Source organism: Octodon degus, unplaced genomic scaffold (genome assembly GCF_000260255.1).
Source record: "Octodon degus isolate 3935 unplaced genomic scaffold, OctDeg1.0 scaffold00119, whole genome shotgun sequence".
Lineage (NCBI taxonomy): Eukaryota > Metazoa > Chordata > Mammalia > Rodentia > Octodontidae > Octodon > Octodon degus.
In genome coordinates, this window is record NW_004524695.1 from 87,987 (window position 1) to 106,776 (window position 18,790).

Here is an 18,790-nt window from a genome sequence, read left to right on the forward strand (position 1 = left end):
ATATATATATATGTATATACAAATTAGTTAGGTTAGATATACAGCTACTTTCTCTTAGTTCAATGAGAAGAAAGATTTTTACTAATACTGTTTAGACAAGATATCATGTCTGCATCTTGTACTATGAGTAACTACTATGAAGACAACAATATGCAATGTATTAATTATTGTAACTATCCTACTAACCTGTTTTGAATCTGTCTCATTGCTATTTCTTTCTCAATAAAAATTAAAAAAAGAAATAAATTGTATTTCTGAAATCTAAAGGTAAAAAACAATAGCATCTAGAAAATGAAATATATAGGAATCTAGTTATGCTACTGAATTTGGTTACTAAATCTACAAGTCTTAGTGGAGTTTTGGAATCTTCTATGTATAGTAATATCATCTGCAAATAAGGATTTCACTTTTTGCTTTCTTATCTCTTTGTCTTGTGTAATTGCTGTGGCTAATGTTTCCAGAAGTGTATTGAATCAGAGTAGATAGTAGACATCCCTATCTTGCTCCTGATATTATTTTATTTTTTGTATTTTTAGCACAGGGTCTCACTACACAGATCAGCCTAGTAGTGATCAGTCTGTTTTCAGTCTCCCAAGTGCTGGGATTACAAGTGGGCACCACCTCTCCCAGTCTTAATCTCCATCTCTGTGTGCCCCAGGGGTGGGGCTGGCACAGGGAGGATCAAACCCGTGTCCCTGCTTAGGCAGGTGCTTTAGTCCATTGAGCTATCTGGCCAACCTTTGTTCCTGATTTTAGAGTGAAAGACTTTATGTTTTAACCATGTAATATGGTAAGTGTTCATTTGTCAGAGATGGTTTTTATGTCAATCTGACAAAAACACCTATTCCAATTTTCTGTAGGGCATTTTTATTTTGATATCAAGAATTGAACTCAGGACCTTGTGCTGGCCATGGCCAGACAGGCACTTGTGCTGCTGACCTGTATCCCCAGTCCTTCTATAGTGTTTTTTTTTATGATGAATTGGTGTGGGACTTTGTCAGATGCTTTCTCTGCATCTTTTTTTTTTTTTTTTTTTTTTTTTTCAGACCCGGGGATTGAACTTAGACCCTTGCGCTTGCCAGGGAAGCGCTTATTCCACTGAGCCATCTCCCCGGCCCCTTTCTCCGCATTTATTGAGATGATCATTTGATTTTTGTCTTTGGTGCTTTTAATATGGTGTATTACATTTATTGATTTGCATATGTTGAACCATCCCTCCATACCTGGGATGAATCCTATGTGGTCATTGTTTATAACTTGTTGATGATTTTCTACATTTTGTTTACTAGTATCTTCCTGAGGGTGTTTTTGTGTCTTTTTATTAGCGAGGTTGGCTTGTACTTTTCTTTTTAGATGGCTTCTTCTCTGGTTTTGACAGGGAGATACTTGCTTCCAGGAATGATTTTGAAAGTATTGCTTCCCTTTCAGTTTCCATAAAGAATTTGAGCTTTAGTGACATTAGTTCTCTAAGTTTTTTGTAGAATTCAGCAGTCAATCTCTCAGGATCTGGGCTTTTCTGTGTTAAGTTTTTATTACATTTTAATTTCATTGGCTAATAATGGTCTTTTGTTTTAGAATTTTATATCTTCTTGATTTAGTTTTGGTAATTCAGCTGTGTCTAGAAGTCTGTTCATTCTGTGTTTTCTGTCTCATTAAAAATCAGGTTCTCATAGTAGGTATTGATGATGTTACGGATTTCTTTTTTCTTTTTCTTTCTTTCTTTGTCTTTTTCTTTTCGTGGCCAGCTTAGTCCAGGAGGGTCTGGCCCAGCATTTGATGCTGGGGATCAAACCGCAGTCCCTGTATTTTGCCTAAGCAGGCACTTTGGACTGCTGAGCTATCTTGCCGGCCCCGTTGCTCTGGATTCCAGTAGGATCTGTTATGATTCTCCCCTTTTCATTTCTAATTGCTTGAATTTGTATTTTCTCTTTTCTCATTTTATTAGGTTGGCTAATTGTTTATCAATTTTATGTATTCTGTTAAAGAACCAACTTTTCAATTCATTGATTCCCTGGATTGTTTTCTTATTCTCAACGCATTAATTTCTGTTCTGATCTTTATAATTTTGTTGCTTGTATGAGCTTTTGGAGTTGGTTTGTTCTTATTTTTCTCAAAGTTTGATGTTCAAAATTTGGTTGTTTAATGAGCTCATTCTGCTTTCCTGATGTGAATGTTGATCACTATGAATTTCCTTTATAGCACTGCATTCATTGCATCACTTAAATTCCAGTGTGTTGTATCAGCATCATCATTTATTGTAGCTACTGTTTCATTTTGTCTTTAATTTCCTCTGTGACTCATTGGTTGTTCAGAATGATATTCTTTAATTTCCATCTATTCATGTAGTTTTTGTTATTTTTTTTTAATGTGTTCACTTCCAGTTTCATTGTATTATGGTCAGATAGTATACATGGGATGGTTTTAATTTCTCTATATTCACTTAAGCATGTTTTATGGGCTAATATGTGGTCTGTTTTGGAGAATGTGCTGTGTGAAACTGAGAAGAATGTGTATTCTGATGTTTTGGGGTGAAACACTGTAGACATGTACCACGTCCATTTTCATGGGTTTGGTTTCATTCTGATATTTCTTTGTTGATTATTTTCTTTTTGTTTTCTTTTTTTTGTGTAGTTGATCTACCTATTTGTGAGAGTGGAGTGTTAAGTTCTCCCACTAAAAATGTGTTAGTGCTTAGTTAGTTTTTCATGTCTGTTAATGTTGGTTTTATGTAGCTGGTTACCAGTGTTTGCTATATATATATTGATGATTGTTAACTCTTCTCCTTGGAGTTTTCCCTTAGCTAGTATGTAGTGACCTTTTCTGTCTCTTTCTTTTCTGTCTCTTTTGATCGGTTTTTGTTTATAGTGTATATTGTCTCCTGCAAATAGAATAGCTATCCCTGATTTTTTCTGGGTTCCTGTGTAATGGAGTTTTATATTTAATCTTTTTATATTTTTTTTATTGGATGCAGAGTCTCACTATGCAGTTCAGACTCATAGTGATCCTCTTATCTCAGACTTCCCAGGTCTGGGATTACTGGAGTATGCCATCAACAGGGGCCTGCAAGCACCAGGATGGCATTGCATGTGGTACTAGGGATCAAACTTGGGTCCTTGCATTTGCCATGCGGGCACTTAGACCATCAAGTTATTTCCCCAGCCCAGATCTTTTGACTTTTAGTTCCTGGATTTCTTTTTAGGTTATATATTTTTTTCAATGTAGCATATTGTTATATCTTGTTTCTTGATCCATTCTGTCAGACTTATTCTTTTAATTGGTGAATGAAGACCATTTACTACATTGAGGAATATAACATTTATATATTGGTTTATGTTTTTTTCTTGCTACTTTCCTGTTAATGGGTCCCTGTCTTTCTTCTCTGTTTAATTGCTTACTCTGCCTGGCAGCTTCTTTCTATTGGGTTCTAGTGTTTGTGGTCTTTGTTACCTTTTTCTACTATGTCCTTCAGAGCATTCTGAAGAGCTGGTTTGGTAGTGATGAATTTTTTTAGTTGTTCTTTGTCATGGTACATTATTTCTCCACTGATTTTGAAACAGTTTTGTGAGGTATATCAATCTGGTTTGAAGATTTTTTCTTTTATGACTTGAAATACTTCACTCCAGGCTCTCCTTAATTTGAAGGTTTGTGTTGGAAGTCTGCTGTGATTCTGTTGACTTTACTTTATAGGTGGGCTTTTTTTTCTTTTTGCTCTCTGCTTTGTTCTTGTTAATTTCTGGAATCATTATGCTCTTTGTTGTAGATTTATTTTGGTCATGGCTATTTGGGGTTCTGTATGCTTCATTTATGTGCTTCATTTATGTGTATATCAAATTATTTATCCTCATTTATGAAGTTTTCTCCATTATTTCTGTGAAGAGGTTCTTAATTTTTAGTTTTTGGTACTGGGAATTGAGCTCAGAACCATGTACTTGCCAGGCCCACTGAGCTATGTCTCCAGCCCTGTGAAGAAGTTTTTAATGACTTTTATGCTGTCTCCAGCCTTCTCACTGACCCCAATTAATCTTATATTGTTCTTCTTGGTTTTATTTTGCATGTGTTCGGTTAATTTTCATGGTTTCTTGTTACTTTGAAGATATCTTTCATTTCCTGGTCACTAGTCACTGTCTTGTCTTCTAGATCTGATATTCTGTGCTCACCTTCTTGTAATCTATTCTGTATGGTTTTTTTTTTTTTTTTGGCTGAACCAGGGATTGAACTCAGACCCTTGCGCTTGCCAGGGAAGCGCTTATTCCACCGAGCCATCTCCCTGGCCCCTTATTCTGTATGCTTTTAATGGGTTTTCGATCTTCTGAATTTCTTTCTTTTTTTTATGAATTTTTCTTATCAAATTTATTAGACCATTTTCTTTTCTTTTCTTTCTTTATTTATTTTGTGTGTGTGTGTGTGGCCAGCTCAGCCCACCAGGGGGTGGGGCTGGCTGGCATGTGGTGCTGGGGGATTGAACCATGGTCCCTGTGCTTTTTAGACCACTGAGCCATCTCACCAGTCCTCTCCTGAATTTCTGTTTGGGCCTGTTTCATTGATTTTATTTCCTTTCTCTGTTGGGCATTCATGGTTTTCATCATTTTTCCTGAGCTTGTCTATTTGCTTATGTGTCTGCTGTAGTGTCTTTCATTTTGATCATCTTCTTTTGCACCTTAGAGATCATTTTTTTCTTTAGCCTCTTCCATTTGTTTTTTTACTTCTTCTGATACAAATCACCATGTTCTGTTATCAGTACCTGATCTTCATAACCTTCAATCTTCACCGGAGTAAACTGATCCAAGTTATACTGTGCAAATGCATGGGCTGCTCCCTCCTGAGGAGATTATCATTATTCAGCAGCAACTGAACATCATTAAAAACCTCATTAAACACTCCAGGAGGAGCATGAATGATGAATTTTGCTGCTATACGTATCTTCTCTTCATCGGACAGCTGCTCATCCAGATCCGCCATCTTCCTTCTGGCGACAACCCGCAGAGCCGGCGGCCACCTGACTTCCCCCTCAATAATTTGCATTTTTAAGAGAACTTGTTAAGCTTTTATGAAGATTTTATGCTTGAGGGTGTATGACTATTTCTAGAAGTTAATAAAATGCATCATTTACAACGATATGAGGACAATATGATGAAAAGCCTCTTGGCATTTACAACTTTGGATCTGGCAGATACTAGTCAAGCCTCTGTTTGTGGGAAGGAATTCTCACTGTGAGTTCTGTTACCTGTTCATTCAGGCTGCTTTCTGAATTCTGTGATGATATCTGGTGCATGATTGAGGGTTCTTCCCTAATATGTATGAGCTTGCAATGATGTGGGTAACATTGTTTTGCATGTCTTTTTGGTTTTGTCTGTCATATTTTCACAAGTGAGAATATGAAAACCATTATTCTCAAAGATAGCATAGAATTGTGCAATATAAGTAGTATGTGTCTCATTGGTCACTGTGAATATGTAACATTTCTTTTTTTAAATTGATAATTGTGGGCCAGGGAGATGGCTCAGTGGAATAAGCACTTGCCTAGCAAGCGCAAGGGCCTGAGTTCAATCCCCGGTTCCACACACACAAAAAAAAAAAAAATTGATAATTGTTCTTTATACTTCTTATTTGAATAAATTTTAACTGGTATACAAAAAATAAAAAAAATTGTACATATTAATGGCACCGTGTAGCATTTTAGTAGATGTATATATTTTTACCTTTTCTTTCTGACTTTCTGACCTATATTCCTTCTAATGACCAGTGTGTGTCACTCTTGTTTACTGTTTATGGATTGCTATTGAACATTTAAAAATACCAAGCAGATATAATTTTTCACAAATCAGAGATGTGATTTCGATGTAAGAAAAACTATACTTCTATTTTTATTTTTATAATTGGTGAATGTTAATTTTGTAAGATATTGTTGTTTCTTGTACACTATACATGTTTTGATTATAGGAGACACGTCCTGGACCTCGTCTCGGTCCAAGAAACCAATATTTATAATCCCAAAGTTATGTTATTGGAATCCCATCAAGTTGATTACAATCTACCACTTACAATGCAACCCACTGCGAAAATAAAGACACTAAATTATATTTTCAATCATCGGGGAGTCAAGGGGCTCTAAGTCCAGCCTTAGAAGATGGCTTTCCGGAACCAAGAGAGCGACCCGACCCAGGGCCTCACCCTGTTTTTATTCAGTGGGGGAGTGGCTTGAGGAGGATTGACTGAAAATTGTGGGAAATAGGTGATCACGGTGAGCTGAGCTAGGCGGGTGGCCTACATTTACCTCTGCGATATGCAGAGAGGATATGCAGAGAGAGTAATCTGCATTATATAGTATCTAATGTTTTGGTAAGTCTGGTGCTTCAGCTTTGGTGTAGTCTTTCAAGTCCCAGGAAGTCATAGCCTCTGTCTCGAGGCTCCATCCCAGCTGGCGTCACGGAGCATTAGCTCTACCATCCTGTCTCAACCCTGCTCACATTAAAGAGCAGCAGGTATAGGTTACCAGGGAAACATGCATGCCACCTTCAAAGACTATCACCAGCACCTCAGCTAGACCAATATACATTGCTCAAGGCCAGTTGAAGGATTAACAGCAGTCCTAGCCAGCTCTGTGCATAACAATAGGAGGAAATAGGGTCAGGCTCAGTCAAAATGGAGACAATTGCTCTTCTTTCAAGGAGAGCTGCTGAGGTGGTCCTCCACATTGATTATATCTATTTCTTAATTTTTGTCTAGTAAGTAATATTAGAAATGTTTTTATCTGTCACAGGTAACTATTTCATATCTTGTATTTGTAAGATAATAGTTCTTTATTAATTTGCTTTAATCATTATTATGTAATTCTTAGACATTCGTCAATAAAAACTAATACTTTGTTAACATTTTAAATTATCATTCATTACTTTTCTTTAGTGTTCAGTTAAGTTTTTGTCTATGAAACTCAGTTGACATTTCAATATGTTGTCTAAATACAATCAGATGGGGCCGGGGAGATGGCTCAGTAGAATAAGCACTTCCCTGGCAAGTGCAAGGGCCTGAGTTCAATCCCCGGTTCTGCAAAATAAATAAATAAATACAATCAGAGAAGCTAGGGATCAACTACTTAATAAGTTGCTAAAAGAAACATTTCCTTTTTGACGTTTAGAATTTAAGTAATTTTATTCATACAAATAGATATACATAATAAGCACATTCATTACAGAGAATTTGTACCTGTGCATGACATATCTTAATTTCTTCTCCATTTCTCTTCCTTTCCCTCAACTCCTCATCCTTTCCTCATTTTCAAAGGTTTTTTTAAATGATTTTTTTCTTTTCCCTCTCCTTCCTCCTTCCCCTCCCTAGTCCTTTTCTCCTTTTGAATAATTGTTTCCTATTTCACAATATCTGTTGTGATTTTTGGCTCTTATTTATACTTTCATTTTCTCACAGCAGAGAGATAATACAATACTATCTCTCAGATCTGTGGGTCATTTATTTCACTTATGAACGTGGTATCCAAGTCCATTCATTTAGCTATAAATGTCTCAAGTTTATCATTTATTATTGCTGATTAATACTCATATTAAAGTCATATTTAAGAACTACATCTTTTTTATTTAGTCATCAGTTGATGGGCATTTGGGTTATATCCATGCTTTAGCTCTTACAAGACTATGTTGCTATAAACCTGGGCACACTTATATTGCTGTGTTATAATGCATATGGTTAATAGCTGGTTCAAATGAGACCTATAATCCTAGTTTTTATTTAGTACAGGACCTACATGGTCTCACTACACAGATCAGATTCATAGTGATCCTCCTGTTTTCATTGTCCTAAGTGCTGGGATTACAGGCATGTGCCACCACGCCCAGTCTTAATCACTGTCTCAGCACAGCTCTGGGCGGGGCCAGCACAAGGCATGCTGGGGATTGAACCCAGGTCCCTGCATCTGCCTAAGCAGGCACGTTAGTCCACTGAGCTATTTGGCCAGCCCTACTCCTACTGTTTTGATGAATCTCCGCACTGGTTTCCACAATGGTCACACAGGCCTATACTCCTAACAACAGTGGCAAAGTGTTTCTTTTTCTGCATTGCCCCACCATCATTTGTTATTAGTTGATTTCTTGGTTATAGCCGTACCTTCTGGAGTGAAATAGAATCTGAGCATTGCTTTAATTTGCATCTCTCAAATGACCAGTGATGTTGAACATTTTCTCATACATTTAATATATTTATTTGACATTTGTAATTCTTCTGTGAAGCATCTATTTCAGATGCCCATTTTTGGATTGGGTTTGGGGGATCTGATATGTTTTAAAGTACTTTATATCTTCTAGATAATAGTCCATCTGAGAAGCAGCTGGCTAATTTTTTTGTTTTGTTTTGTTTTTCACTGTGGGTTGTCATTTGGCTCTGTTGGGGATTTCTTTTGCTGTTCAAAAGCTTTTTTTTTTTCTTTTTAATATTGAGATGAGATACGAATTATTGATTTCTTTGTAGTGTTTCCTGTGCATTCAGGGTTTTGTTCTTTGCCTACACCTGTGTTTTCAAGTGTTCTACCTATTCAGTCTTCCAGTAGAGATGGTCTGTTTTAATATTTAGATCTTTGATCCATTTTGATTTTAGTTTGTGCACGGTAATAGACATGAATCTAAGTTTTAATCTTTGGCATGTGACAACTGGCTTTTCCAGTACCATTTGTTTTTTTAAAAGTTTATCTTCCAGTGAAGGTGTTTGTCCTATTCGTCAAATAGAAGGCCACTGAGTAAGTTTGTAGTTGTTTCCACATATTGTAATTTGTCCCATTGATCCACAGGTCTGCTTTTTTTTGCCAACACCATACTGTTTTCAGCACAGTAGCTCTGTACATAACAGGGATCATGATGCCTCCTGCCTGGCCTTTGTTGCCCATAATTGTTTTGCTATTGTAGGTCTGTTAGGGCTCCAACTTGGCTTTTAGGAATGTTTTCTCTAATTCTGGGTAGTATGCTAATGGTATTTTGATAGGGATTGCATGAAATCTATAGCAGTTTTGAGAGTATGGCCTTTTGCACTGTTGGTTCTTCCAACTCATGAGCAAGGGATATCTTTCCCATTTTCTGATATTTCTTCAATCTCTTTTTTCAGAGTACTATAGTTCTCAATGTAGAGATTTTTTTAGTTCCTTTATTAGATTGAGTCCTAAGTATTTCATTTTCTTCAATCCTCTTATGGAAGATGTTTCTCTGATTCCTCTGTTTATTTGTGTACAGGAATGCTACTGATTTTTGAGTGTTAACTTTGTATCCAGCAATGCTACTAAATCTGGTTATTAAATCTAGAAATCTTTTATTTAGAATTTTTTGGACCTTCTATGTAGAGCATTATGATACCTATAAATAATTATAATTTAACTTCCTTATTTTTTAAAGAATACAAAATGGTAAAAAAAAAAAAAAGGTAAGAAAACATTAGAAATGATACAAATTTTATTAAACAAAGTAATAGAAATTCTTAATTCTTAACTTTTTTTTTTTTTTTATGGAACCAGGGGTTGAATTCAGGCCCTTGCGCTTGCCAGGAAAGTGCTTATTTTACTGAGCCCTCTCTCCAGCCCTGTTTTTTTTTTTTTTAAATCAGGAATCAAATGTCCTTACACTTATTGGGTAGGCACTCTGCCACTTAGCTATATTCCTGGCCCTAATTCTTTTATTTCTTTCTTTTGTTGTAAGAGATCAATCACCTGTCAGAAAAATTAATTATTTTTATTTTTTATTATTTATTTACTTATTTATTTATTTATTTTCATAATCTTATTGAGAAACAAATAGTAATGAGACAGTTTCAAACCAATTTGGTAGGACAGTTTCAGTAATTAACACATTGTATATTGTCTTCTTAGTGGTTATTTGCTGTACAAGATGCAGACATGATATCCTATTTACAAACACTATTAGAACAAATCCCTCTATTCATTAAGAGAATGTAACTGTATATCTATCCTAACTGTTTTGAATACACAGATACAAAATGGACATTCATTTATATATCCCCTTTTTTGTTTAGTTCTGTCATTTGAATATTATAGGTGTGTTAACTCAGCAAAATATTTTAAGAGTCCAGTAGTCCATAATAGTATTGGGTCTTCCTCTTGACTGGCAGTGTCAGAAATTGTTGACCTGAGTCCCCTACAGCTCAACATAACAGCATGACTTTACTTCTTATACTTCGTTTTTATAGTTTTCTCCTGGATGGTTAAGACCAAGGTAAAGCAAGACCTGTGCAACAAGAGTTGTAGCTTTTGGGTCTGACAAGGTCAGTCAAATCCCCTCAGGATTTATCCTGAGATCCTGTACCTCAGATTGTAGATCCTTTGTCAGTATCAGTCATGTAGATGAGTCATGGCCATTGCTTGGCCTTTAGTTTATTTTTTACGTATTTAGTACAGAGTCTTCAGGGTCTCACTATTATATAGATTGGACTTCTAGTTATTCTCCTGTGTTCAGCCTCCCAAATGCTGGGATCACAGGCACACTCCACAGTGCCATCTCAGCGTGCCCTGGGGGCAGGGCTGGCATAGCACAGCATGGCACATCATGGAAGGGATTGAACCCAGGCCCTGTGCTCTTCCTAAGCAGGTACTTTAGTCTGCTGAGCTATTTGACCGGCCCTCATTTGATATTTTTTACCTATCATAGTTTTTTCATTTGTATGTTGATCTTGTAGGTTCCTTATACAAACCATGCTTTAGAAACAATGCAGAAATGAACCAAGATTAACAAGAAGAACCAGTGTTTCCATTCTGCTATTGTTTTGCCCATGAATTCTGCCCTAGCATGAAAATTCCTATATGAGACATCTATGCTGATGTAGAATAAGTGATTGTTGAGCAAGACAAAAAATAAATGTTTTGAGGACTCAGTCTCATTTCAGCTTTTATGAGTAGACCTGAGATGCTTCATGTTGCTGAGTAATTCATTCTGCTTTTTGGACATCTCTGTCTGATTTAGGAGGCAGTGGCCTTTGAGGATGTGGCTGTGATCTTCACCAGGGAGGAGTGGGTTTTGCTGGATCCTTCCCAGAAGAAGCTCTACAGAGATGTGATGTGGGAAACCTTTAGGAATGTGTCTGCTGTAGGTAAGGAATAACCATTGTTTCATTTATGACATCAGAGGGCATTGTTGGTTGTTGTGCATCAGTGCAGTTCCTTTCACTGGAAAGTAGAAACATTTTAATGAATCTTCCAGCCATGAACACATTGTACGAGAAATCTAAGGGCTGACCAGATAGCTCAGCAGACTAAAGCACTTGCTTAGGCAGAGCTCAGTGGCCCAGGTTCGATCTCTGGCATGCTGTGCCAGCTCCCCTGTCTGTGGAGCGTGCTGAGACAGCAATGGAGACTGGGTGTGGTGGTGCAGGTCTGTAATCCCAGCACTTGGGGGACTGAAAACAGGAGAATCACTGAGTCCAATCTATGTAGTGAGACCTGTAGACCCTGCAACAAATATGTAAAAAGAAAAAAAAATTACTAATTTTTTATGTAACCTAGTAATTCATTATTACATTTCTGCTTCTACACTTTAGAAAGAAACTGCGATGAACAGAAAATTGAAGATGAATGCAGATGTTGCAGGATTAACCTAAGGTAATTTACAGTCCTATAAAAATGTTCAAGTGTCAAGGTGTGAGTAGAATTATTAAAAGTAAGCCTTAGCTAGGTTGACTTTTTTTTTTTTGGCGGAACCGGGGATTGAACTCAGGCCCTTGCACTTGCCAGGGAAGTGCTTATTCCACTGAGCAATCTCCCGGCCCCCTCTAGGTTGATATTTTTGGAATCTCACAAAATTGCTTCACAGACACCCACAGAGTGAGTATCTGTAACCCAAAAATTGAACATTCAAAATATTCCAATATGTGAGACTTAGGGAAAACTAGCATTATAACACAAGAGACATCATGTAATGTATCAGAATAAGTAAATTATTTATACAATAAAGTTGCAAAAGTGTATAATATTTAGTTTAGCAGTAGATTAAATTGTAGCTGGAAGACAGCTTAGTGACATAAGTGCCTGCCTGACAAGCACAAGGTCCTGAGTTTGATCCCTGGTACCACAAAAAAAAAAAAAAAAAAAGATTAAAGGTATGTATGAAACAAATTTTGTGTTCAGACTGGGAGTCATATTCAGAGTATCTTAATTATATGTATGTGTCAGTACATTTTAAAGATCACTTTCATATGAAACAACTAAAACGAATGCTATGTTTTAAAATGCAGTATACATACACTTTTAGTATTTGCAAATTGTTAACACTGTGGAAGTATTCAAAGTCCAAAAGAATACCGTGTTATGATATTAGCTGTTTTTAAATAGTCCTCTAATTAGTCAATTCAGGTTTCAAAATATTAGAAAGTACCTTGCTGTGTTGTTGGTATTGATGATGTTTTAGTATAACAGCTGTGGAAATGTATGTTTAGTTTTCTTAAAAATGTAAAAATATAAATTTTATTTTATCATGCATATTTCTCCAGGGTACATTATGCACAAAATTAAGTAGCCATTTTATAGTGATACCCACACACACGTTTGTACAGCTATGATCTGGAGAAACCCTAGAAGTCTATACACAAATGTGTATATTAAGGAAATAGTGGATGGTCTGGGTATGATGGTGTGTGCTTCCAATGTTAGCACTCTGGGAAACTGAGGTACTAATAAGAATCATTCATTCATGCTCAGCCCAGGCAACTTAAATGATTGATGAGATTCTCTCAAAGTGAAATTATATAATCTAGGGATCTATCTCAGTGCTAATTCTCTGGATTCAATCTCCAGCACTGAAAACAATGTAGTGTGTGTATGAAATTGAATAGTATTTGGCCAGAAAGAATAATAAAATGTTACTTTACAAAAGAATAGATGGATATTATTAATTTTTTTTAATTTATGTATTTGGTACAGGGTCTCACTACGCAGCTCAGACTTGTAGTGATTCTCCTGTTTTCAACTTCCCCTGTACTGGATTTACAAGTGTGCACCACCACACTCGGGCTTGGACTCAGTCACTGACTCAGTGTGCCCCGGGGCGGGGCCAGTATGGCACACAAACTTGGGATTGAAACCTGGTCCCTGTGCTTGCCAAAGCAGGCACTTAGTCTGCTATCTCACCGGCCCTATGTTATTAATAGTAATATAATATTAATTAATTTGTTTTTAGAACTTTATTTATTTGGTACAGAGTCTTGCTATGCAGCCCAGGGTTAGCATGACATGTGGTACTGGGGAATTGAACCTGGGTCCTTGTGCTTGCCAGGCAGGGACTTAGACTGTCAAGATATCTCCCCAGCCCTATAATCTTAATTAATTAACTAATTAATTTATTTATTTTTTGCGGAACCGGGGATTGAACTCAGGCCCTTGTGCTTGCCAGGGAAGCGCTTATTCCACTGAGCCATCTCCCCAGCCCCTATAATATTAATTTAAATAAATAAGACATAGAACTTTTAGTATTACATGTTATATATTTTGTATGAAAATCCCAATATATAAGTTAAAGCATAAAATAAGGAAATAACAGAGAAGGAAAAGGCAGAAAGACAACAGGAAATAGGTAAAGATTTTTTATGGAGTATAGAATCGAAGAAGAAAGTGTTATATATTTCAAATATGTCAAATATAAACATTAAAATAAGTACTACTGTTTTGGTAAAAGTAGTTTCTAGGTCATCATCCAAAATATACAGTAAAATCAAGATCAGATATTCTTACAGTATGCACATCAACTCTGTGTTAATCATTAATAAACATGTTCAAATGTAATTTTCATATTTGTTTCTTTTGCAGAGGTAAGAAGATAGAAAAATGGCATGTATGTGAATTACGGTATCAATATGAAGAAATGGTTTTTTGGTCTCCAGATGGTAATGTATATATAAAAGGAATCAGTACAAACTTAAGTGAATTCCTTGCCTGTGGAAAGTCCCTGATTGGTTACTCATCAGCAAATATGCCCAGCATAGCTAACATTGAACTTAAAACTTGTGAGTGTCAGGGATTTCAGAAAAGGCCATCTAACTGTAGCAAACATAGGGAAGTCTGCACTGAATTACAGTCCTTTCAGAAACATGCTAAGACAACTACTGGAGAGAAAGCCTATGAATATAAGGAGTGTGGAAAGTCCTATTCTGAGTACACTGAAGGAACTAACATAGAAGAGAAGTCCTTTGAATATAAGCAAGATATGAAAGCATTTAGTACACTGAACTGTGTTCAGACCCAAAAAAGACCTCACAGTGGAATGGATACACATATATGTATACAGAGTACAACAGGTTTTAATTCTCATCATGATGTTCAGAAACATGAAAGAGTTCACACTGGAGAAAAACACTCTGTGTGTAAGTACAATGAAAAATCCCTAACTAATAACTCTTCATTTTGTAACCTTGAAAGAGGAGAAACTGGAGAGAAGTGTTACATGTGCAAGCAATGTGGGAAGGCTTTCAGTAGACAGACTGATTACAAAAGACATGAAAGGACTCATTCTGGAGTGAAATCCTACATATGTAAGCAATGTGGGAAAGCATTTCGCACAAAATTTAATTGTGAAAATCATGAAAAAATTCACTCTGGGGAGAAACCCTATGTATGTAAGCAATGTGGGAAAGCTTTTGTCACACAATTCAGTTGTCAAATTCATGAAAGAACTCACACTGGGGAGAAACCCTATGTATGTGATCAATGCAGGAAACGTTTTAGGAGACACATTCATTTTCTAGTACATGTAAGAACTCACACTGGAGAGAAACCCTATGTATGCAAGCAATGTGAGAAAGCATTCATCACAAAAGATAATTGTGAAAGACATGAAAAGACTCACACTGAAGGAAAATATTACGTATGTAAGCACTGTGGAAAAGCTTTTAGCACACAATTTATTTGTCAAAATCATGAAAGCATTCACAGTGGAGAAAAGCCCTATGTATGTGTGCATTGTGGGAAAGCCTTCAGCACACAATCGAGTTGTCAAAATCATGAAAGAATTCACAGTAAGGAGAAATGCTATAAATGTAAACAATGTGGAAAAGCATTCAGCACACAATCTAATTGTCAAAATCATGAAAGAATTCACACTGGGGAAAAACCCTATGTATGTAAGCAATGTGGGAAATCATTTATTACACAGGTAACTTGTCAAGTTCATGAAAAAACTCACACTGGAGAAAAACCTTATGTATGTAAGCAGTGTGGGAAAGGATTTATCACACGTAGTAATTGTCAGATACATGAAAGAAAACACACTGGGGAGAAACCCTATGTGTGTAAACACTGTGGAAAATCTTTCAGCATACATGGCAACTGTAAAAGACATGAAAGAATTCACACTGGAGAGAAACCTTATGTTTGTACACAATGTGGGAAAGCTTTTGGCACATACAGTCAATGTAAAACACATGAAAGGATTCACTCTGGTGAGAAGCCCTATGTATGTAAGCAATGTGGGAAATCATTTAGTGCATACAGTCATCGTAAAATACACGAAAGAATTCATACTGGAGAGAAACCTTACACATGTAAACATTGCGGGAAAGCTTTCACTACACAGAGTTATTGTCAAATTCATGAAAGAATTCATACTGGGGAGAAACCCTATACATGTGATCAATGTGGGAAAGCTTTCTGCAGACGCAGTGATTTTCAAGTACATGTAAGAATTCACACTGGAGAGAAACCATATGTGTGTAAGCATTGTGGGAAAGCATTCATCAGAAGAGATAGTTGTAAAAGTCATGAAAAAACTCACACGACAGAGAAACCCTATGTATGAAACTTATGTGATAAAGATTTCCCCACCCAGAGTAACTGTCAAAATCATGAAATAACTCACAATTCTTGGATAGTATATCTGAAAGGATATGGAAAAGTTTTGAACACATAGTAATTAGGAAATACCTGACCATCTACACTAGAAATATTTTTTTTTGGGCGGGGGGCACCAGAGATTGAATTCAAACCTTACACTTACCAGGCAGGCTTTTATGCTTCTGAGCTATCTCCCTGGCCCTGAGAAATTATATAGTCATTGTTGGGTTACATTCTTTACATTCTAATGTCATCAATTATATGAAACAATTGCATTGAATAATGTATAGCAAACATTGTAGCAATCAATATGTAGCAATCAAATTACCCTAAGCAATGCAGTAACCATTGTAGACATTTAAAAAGCAAGAAATTGGTTGTGAACATATAAGATGCCCTGCATTAACTTGAAAACACTCAGAAGGAAGACTTTTTATTATAAACATTGTAAAAATATTTCAGTATACATTGCTATCATTGATATTACATACATGATAAAATTCATAATAAACCAGAATCTGAACATAGGTGAGCAATGTGGGAAATGTTTTATTTATCTCAGTGTATTCTGCTACCTAAAATAATTCACATGGGAGCAAAGCCATATGTCTTTAATGAAATGTAGGAAATTACTGTTACTCTTTTTGACTTGGCATATATTAAGAAGCACACCAAAGGAAATCCCAAGTAGATATGGTAAGAAATTTATGATTCCCATCTCAGAACACAAAGAAACTGTCAGTGAATTCAGCATAAGTAATCTCACAAAATGTGAGAAGTCTTTTTTTATATGATCTTGCATAGTGGAGAAACTTGTGTCAATGTATATTTTGTGGAAATACCTGTAACTTTTGGTGTTATTTATATTATAAATAAAAATGCTATGAGAAAAGAATGAATATAAGAGTTGTTTACAAGTCTTGAGTTGTCCAACATATATCAGTGCATATTGGATTAAATCCCTGTGAATGTACACTGTCATTTATAACTAATTGGTTTAAAACTCTGAAAATTTCTCACATAGTGAAAAACCTATATAAGTCAAGTAAAAACATAATGTTGGGCTGGCAAGATAGCTCAGTGGTTTAAGCACTTGCCTGGCAAGCACAAGAGTTTGATCCTCGTACCACATGCCATGCCACCCCCAGAACCCTGGGTGCACTGTGCTGGCCACTGAAACTGGACATGGTGGTACATACCTGTAATCCTAGTGCTGGGGAGCCTGAAAAAGGAGGATCACTATGAGTCTGAGCCTCAAAGCAAGACGTTGTACCAAATAAAGATTTAAAAAACTGATTGCAGTTTCTCTAGAAAATATACAACCACATGAAATAATTATAAATTCAGTAAACTCTTAAATTAGATCCTTAAATATATGTAAGTTCCCAATTGAAGATAAATATTGTGCTCACATAATTCTTTGGGTTCTTGTGAGCAGTAGTATGGGAGTTTAATATTGTCTTAATTTATTATTTATTTTAAAATAGGTTAGACCCACAGGTGACTTTAACTGTATTTGTTCTATTGATTGGGAGAGACCCAATTTCCTTTTTGTAACACCATTTTAACAAAAATCACTTACATTCACTTAAACTGTAAATAAACTCACTCTCACCCCCTCTCCTCTAGTTAACCATAAACCCACTGAAAAAAAGGCCATAAAAAAGGAACTAACAGAACAGTTTAGGAAGTTTGGTAAACATTAAATCTGCTGTGATCAGCAGGTGTTATGGAGAATGTGAACTTTATAACAGTTGTGTGGCAATTTTGCAAACTTCCTTTGAATGTGGAAATGTGGTGGGTATGGGTGCCTAAAAAGTATATAACCTGAAAGCAAAATTCAGACTGCACTGACATCTTTTGAGTCTAGACTAGAGTCTAGGATGTTGGTCACAGGCTTCCTTGTTCCTTCATACTTGATCTCTTGTGGGGGGTTTATTTTGCTGTTATCTGCTGCTACAGTATTCCAATAGACACAGTGTTTTTATAGGTTATTTTTTGTTACCTTTGTTTTGAATAATTGTGGTATAATTTGTGCTAATTGTCATCTTCCCATTAGTTTCTATTTGAAAATTTGGTGTGTATTGTCAGTTTTTCTTTTGTTGTAACAAGAGCTTTTAATGATTTTATGCTATTGTAATGCATATGTGAAAAAATCATATATGTGTGTTTGAATAGGGTTTGATTGTTTTCAAACAACTTTTCAGAGCATGCAATTTTGTGTTTTCTATATTCTGAGAAGATATCTGTATGTATTCTGACATAATTACGGATTAAAATAAAAGCATTACAGTCTTGAGTATTCTGCAAGACAAATAATCATTTCTAATAAATTTTTACTTTATCAACAAGTTTTCCCTTGTGATATGAATAGTGTCTGGTGCCAAGTGTCGTGTGCTGTCATATTAGCCAAGGTATCTTTCTCACTTGCTCAGAGATTATGGGTGATTGTCTCCCAATTACAAGATGTTAAGGGGGAATGCGATCTGCAGTGGAGGTAGAAAAAAAGTTGGAGGAATCGCTCATTTCAAATGAAATTAGGGAGATGTGTAAGACGTGGGAAACTGCAAAATTTTAAAGCACCACCCAAATAAGGCTGTGACAGTGGAAGCAACAAATCTGTTTAACAACAGTGCAATGTCACATTTCCTTGAAATCCTCAAAAGGAGGCAAAAGCATGTGTTCTTGGATAGGTTCTTTGTTTAAAGATGCATGAAAAAAAGATTCATGAAAAGACTTCATTCTCAAATAGCAGTGATTCTGTTACTCATAGTGAGTCTTTCTATTCTGTGTGTGTGTGTGTGTGTGTGTGTGTGTGTGTGTAACCGGGGAATAAACTCATACTTTTGCTCTTGCTAGGCAAGTGCTTATTCTACTGAGCTATCTCCCTGGCCCATTTTTATTTCTGCCGCCTTCTTCTCCTTCTCCTTCTCCTCCTTCTCCTTCTCCTTCTCCTTCTCCTTCTCCTTCTCC

The 18,790-nt window shown here is 36.1% G+C and overlaps 1 protein-coding gene across 2 annotated transcripts in view; it reads left to right on the forward strand.

Moving 5' to 3' along the window:
• The window catches only part of LOC101564507 (zinc finger protein 709-like), a 20,058-nt gene extending 3,923 nt beyond the window's left edge, over positions 1–16,135 (forward strand). The window contains exons 2-5 of one of the 2 annotated variants that reach the window (XM_023699970.1): positions 10,965–11,091; positions 11,539–11,599; positions 13,799–14,690; positions 14,775–16,135. In XM_023699970.1, the coding sequence (XP_023555738.1) occupies positions 10,965–11,091; positions 11,539–11,599; positions 13,799–14,690; positions 14,775–15,782 (2,088 nt within the window). In that variant the 3' untranslated portion in view covers positions 15,783–16,135. Of the gene's footprint in view, positions 1–10,964; positions 11,092–11,538; positions 11,600–13,798 lie in introns of both variants that reach the window. The other variant, XM_023699969.1, reaches the window with a different exon arrangement.
• Positions 16,136–18,790: the final 2,655 nt, after the last annotated feature.